This window comes from Belonocnema kinseyi, chromosome 2 (genome assembly GCF_010883055.1).
Source record: "Belonocnema kinseyi isolate 2016_QV_RU_SX_M_011 chromosome 2, B_treatae_v1, whole genome shotgun sequence".
NCBI lineage: Eukaryota > Metazoa > Arthropoda > Insecta > Hymenoptera > Cynipidae > Belonocnema > Belonocnema kinseyi.
In genome coordinates, this window is record NC_046658.1 from 71,141,261 (window position 1) to 71,146,160 (window position 4,900).

Here is a 4,900-nt window from a genome sequence, read left to right on the forward strand (position 1 = left end):
ACACGCTGGGGCTTGCATAAGTGGCAAGTTAAATGCTACCCGAATTGCACAACAGCAGGGGAGAAGCCATTATACAGGGGTATTTTCATATTTCACGCCTTTAAAGTTGCATTCGGATCGGCCATTCGGCCAAGTCCGTGCACCTTCGGATCAAGTTTATGATATTTTCGATGGTTGAGTTCGAAACTTTAAACCGTTATGTTCAGATTCACCTGTTTGCCCCATGGACATAGGAAACACGGGACTAGCCATGCCATCCTAACTTGGACGAGCGGAGTTGAATCCACAGGAGGGGGAAGAATTTCATGAGTGGGGAAAGCTGCCATCTTACGATGTGACACTTGATTATGCGCACTAGCATTTTTGCCGACAAACTGTGCATTAAATATAAACATATGGGCACTGCCATGTTTGTCGCAGTACATCAAAAATGGCGGACCTCCCCCCTCATTGCATCATCCCAGCAATGGCATGCCTAGTCCCGTGTTTCCTATGTCCATGGTTTGCCCTAATCGCTGTCAGTAAATGTAGGCCATGTCAATTTAAACTTTACGCATGTAATATTTCATTCACTTTATTTGAAACATATCCTGCCTGTTTATCACATACATTTTTTATGCAGTAAAAATAAGCGTTAAACACCATTCGCTCTTCGCCCACGGGAAGCGCAGATTATTATTACTATTTTATAGTATTTTTCACTCAGCAGCCATTCTATAATGTTATTGACACAGAAAAAAATGACGTTTACTTCTCAGTTCACATGTCTCCCTTCATTATTAATTAAACACTGTTATTATTTGTGATTACAATATAACATAACCTATATTGTTTTGACACTTGTATCCGTTTGAAGTTTTGAATGCAACCATGAAAATTAACATAAACTTGATACGAAGATGCACGGATTTGACCGAATGGCCGATCCGAATGAAACTTTGAAGGCGCGAAATATGAAAATACCCCCGTATAATGGCTTCTCCCCTGCTGTTGTGCAATTTGAGAATATTATAATGAGATAGAAATTTGGAAGTATCATGTAATTAATTTGGAGTTCTAAATCATTTTTACATTGTTCAAGGTGGGATTCCAACTTTTAAAATGTTCTTGATGGCGCGGGGAGGGTATGTATGACTTTGGGATAGTTTTTAGGTAACGTATTATATATTATCAGATAGGAAAAAAGAAGAAAAAAATATCGACTAACAGTATTTTTTAAGTTTGATTATTTTTAATGCTTTTTCCATAGATATATACGTTCTGTTGCGTACGTTTACGTGGAAGGGTAGTTTTGGGAATATTCTAATGAGAGGCAAATTTGCAAGTTTGATTTTATTACTTTTAAATCCTAAATCATTTTTATATTGTTCAAGGTGGTTTTTTAACTTTTATAACGTTTTTATCACGAGGGTTGAGTATGTATGACTTAGGGGTAGTTTTTGGGGAACGTATTATATATTATCAGAGAGCAAAAAAACATCAACTAACAGTTCCTTTTAAGTTGGACTATTTTCAATGCTTTTTTCATACATATATATGTTCTGCTGCATAGATTCACGTGGAAGGGCAGTTTTTCGGGAAAAGTATGAAAAGGGGGAAATTCTGAAGTGCAATTTCACCAATTTGGAGTTCTAAATCATTTTTGCATTGTTCAATGTGGTTTTCCAACTTTTTAAACGTTTTTGATTACGAGGGGAGGGTATGTATGTTTATTTATTTTTAATGCTTTTTTTCATAAATATATATGTTCCGCTGCATAGATTCACGTGGAAGGGTAGTTTTTCGGGAAAAGTATGAAAAGGGGGAAATTTTGAAGTGCAATTTCACCAATTTGGAGTTCTAAATCATTTTTGCATTGTTCAAGGTGGTTTTCCAACTTTTTAAACGTTTTTGATTACGAGGGGAGGGTATGTATGACTTTGGGATAGTTTTTAGGGAACTTATTATATATTATCAAAGATCAAAAAAGAGCAAAAAATATCAACTAACAGTGTCTTCTAAGTTGTATTATTTGTTGTGCTTTTTCTTGCATGTATATGTTCTGCTACCCACATTCACGTAGAAGGATAGTTTTTTGAGGAAATGATAATGAGGGAAAAATTTTAATTTAGTTTTTCGGGAAAAGTATGAAAAGGGGGAAATTTTGAACTGCAATTTCATCAATTTGGAGTTCTAAATCATTTTTGCATTGTTCAAGGTGGTTTTCCAACTTTTTAAACGTTTTTGATTACGAGGGGAGGGTATATATGACTTAGGGCTTGTTTTTGGGTAACGTATTGCATATTATTGAAGAGCAAAAAAAGAGCAAAAAATATCGACAAACAGTGTTTCCTAAGTTATATTATTTTTATGCTTTTTTTCATAAAAATATGTGACCGTCACGAAGAAAGGGACCTTAAAAGCCAAAGCTGAATTTTACTGTACGGGCGATCGTAGTCGAGTCCGCAAGCAGGCATTTGAGTAGTGAGGGAGACGTCAACCAAAAGCACCACCACCACTTACCACTACATCTTCAGGCGCTCACACCCGTGAGCCAGTGGAGCTCACGGACACAGCGCATAACAGCTGTAGTGGTAAGTAGTGAGGCTGGATTTCGTAAGCTTCTCGTTCTATCTCCGACAACGTTTAGCATGCCTATGTTTGCAGCTTAATAACAAAAAAAGTAATCAACTTAATTTTTTCATACATATAAATGTTCTGCTGCATACGTTCACGTGGAAGGTTTGTTTTAGAGAAATTATAAAGAGGGCATAATTTTCAAGTGCCATGTGATTAATTTAAAGCCCTAAATAATGTTTATATTGTTGAAGGTAGTTTTCTCATTTTGAATTATTTTCTATCACAGGGGGTAGTTGTGTAAGACTTAGAGGTAGTTTTTTGGGAAACGTAATATATGTCATCATAGAGCCAAAAAAGCAAAAAAATCTCCACTTATCGTTTATCGCATTACAGTAAAACCTGTCTATGTCGGCCAGCCGGGGTTCCATCAACATGTGGCCAACTCAGGCAGGTGGCCAACTTACAGAAATTATGTTAGAAAACCCCTGCTTTTTCATAATATGGACATACTACACGCACCTATGAATGAAATAAGTAGCAAAATACAACTCAAAAGAACTGTGTTGAATAGAAAAAAAATTCCTCGTAAAAATAATTGCGGGCCCTAAAAAGGGCCGATATGTATCAAATGAGACCAATTGGATTAAATAAATAATAAATAATAAATACTCAAATAATAAATAAATATAAAAATAATAAATAAAATAATAATAATAAATACTCAATAATTTTCATTTGCTTGGTTACTGTTGCAGAGAAGAGTTGTTTCTCGATGTCACTTTGCACCTTAAACAAACTATCCATTAGCTGAGGCTGGTGACTGGAAGAGTACCTCAGCAGTTACCCTATATATTGTGGAGCTTCTTTATGAGTTGGCACTGGTGTACTGTCGTCGTTCACTGTTTCATCGATGTCACTATCATAACACTCGGCATCAGAGTGTTCTTTTTGCTGCAAAATTGATTCTAAAATATCGTCAGATGCAGTAGGTATTTCTTCATCAAGAATCAACTCAGCATCGGCATTAATAATGTCATCAACTGAAAGTACGTCATTTTGAATTTCAGGTGAAAAAGAATTTATCACCTCAGCTAAGCCTACATCTTCGTCTTCATCTATTCCCTCTGTTCTTTCTTTGAAACCTGAGCGTTGAAAGCATTTGCTAATTTTTTCTGATGAATTTTCCTGCCAGGCACTATTTACCAAACGAACTGTATGAAAGACTGAAATTGATTTAAGAAACTGAGATCGTGTATCGCAGTCTTAAGCAACGGTGATAAGATGTACCATTTTTTAACGATAACGAGCTTTAACAGCTCGTATTATTCCTTGATCCAACGGTTGAACTTCCGATGTTGCTTCAATTTTTCTCCAGTAGAACTGCAGCAGGCAAGTACAGTTAACCTTTCTTTTGCAAGCTTTCCACCTGCGCATTTTTCTCCTTTGACCACCAAGCTTTTTCTTGACATCTGTCGATAAAGTAATTCGAATTCATCAGCGTTGAATTGATTTTCAGGAGCTAAATCCGCTGCTGCTGATTCGCCGCAGAGAATCGGAAAATTAATGTTGTGTCTTCTTTGGAAAGATTCCAACCAACCATTGCTAGCTTGAAATTTTTCTATACCAAGCTTTTCTGCTATTTCTTTAGCTTTTGACTGAAGCATAGGTCCACTCACTGAAATGTCTATAGAACGACATTTACAGAAAAACTCAAAAACGAAGTTGTTGAGCTCTTCATTTCCAGTTTTCCGTAATTTTCGTTTTCTTTCACTGCAGCAGTTTTTATTCCAGGCTCTCAGAACCTCGCTCCTATTCTTACCGATGTTCCCAACAGTTGACTTCGCAACAGAAAAAGCTTCAGCGATTTTCCGCTGACTACCACCTTTATCGATTAAATCCAAAACTTCTTTCTTCATTTCAATAGTCAACTCAATGGTCTTCTTTCGTTTTTTTACCCATTATGCAGTCGTTGAGGTTTCGTTATGAAGAATGTTCTTATCGTTCTAAGAAAAACGGTTTGTATCGAAGCGATTATACGCTAGAATGGAATATTTCTACGTCCAGTCAGTGAACAGAGATAAAATGAATTGAATCTTCACAGTTTACTATTTTATGTTATCTCACATTGACTTATCATTTGTCGGCCATGACGAAGTAGGGGGTGACTTACTGGTACTGGTCGTTGATGTTTAAGTGAGGCACCTGCTGACTGAGTAGCTTACCAGCTTGCTGAATCATTGTGGAATAAGATGAAGGAGACTACCGGAGAGGTTGATGTCATATGATCTCTAATCTTCAAATGATATCTGTCTTGAAATTGTAATTTAGTGCTCTGCGTGAA

At 36.5% G+C, this 4,900-nt stretch overlaps 1 protein-coding gene across 1 annotated transcript; it reads right to left on the reverse strand.

Moving 5' to 3' along the window:
- Positions 1-3,399: 3,399 nt before the first annotated feature.
- LOC117182717 (tigger transposable element-derived protein 6-like) lies at positions 3,400-4,475 on the reverse strand. The gene is made up of 2 exons (XM_033375822.1): positions 3,899-4,475; positions 3,400-3,782 (listed from the first exon to the last, which is right to left on the reverse strand). The coding sequence occupies exons 1-2, from the start codon at positions 4,473-4,475 to the stop codon at positions 3,400-3,402; spliced, it is 960 nt and encodes a 319-aa protein (XP_033231713.1).
- Between the last annotated feature and the right edge of the window lie 425 nt (positions 4,476-4,900).

What these genes read in the sequence shown, in the direction of transcription:
- LOC117182717 (XM_033375822.1), bottom strand. Translation starts at nt 4,475, where the DNA reads ATGAAGAAAGAAGTTTTGGATTTAATCGATAAAGGTGGTAGTCAGCGG. An exon ending in GCAACATCGGAAGTTCAACC is followed by an intron (nt 3,783 to 3,898) that starts GTTGGATCAAGG and finishes AATCAATTTCAG; the next exon opens with TCTTTCATACAGTTCGTTTG.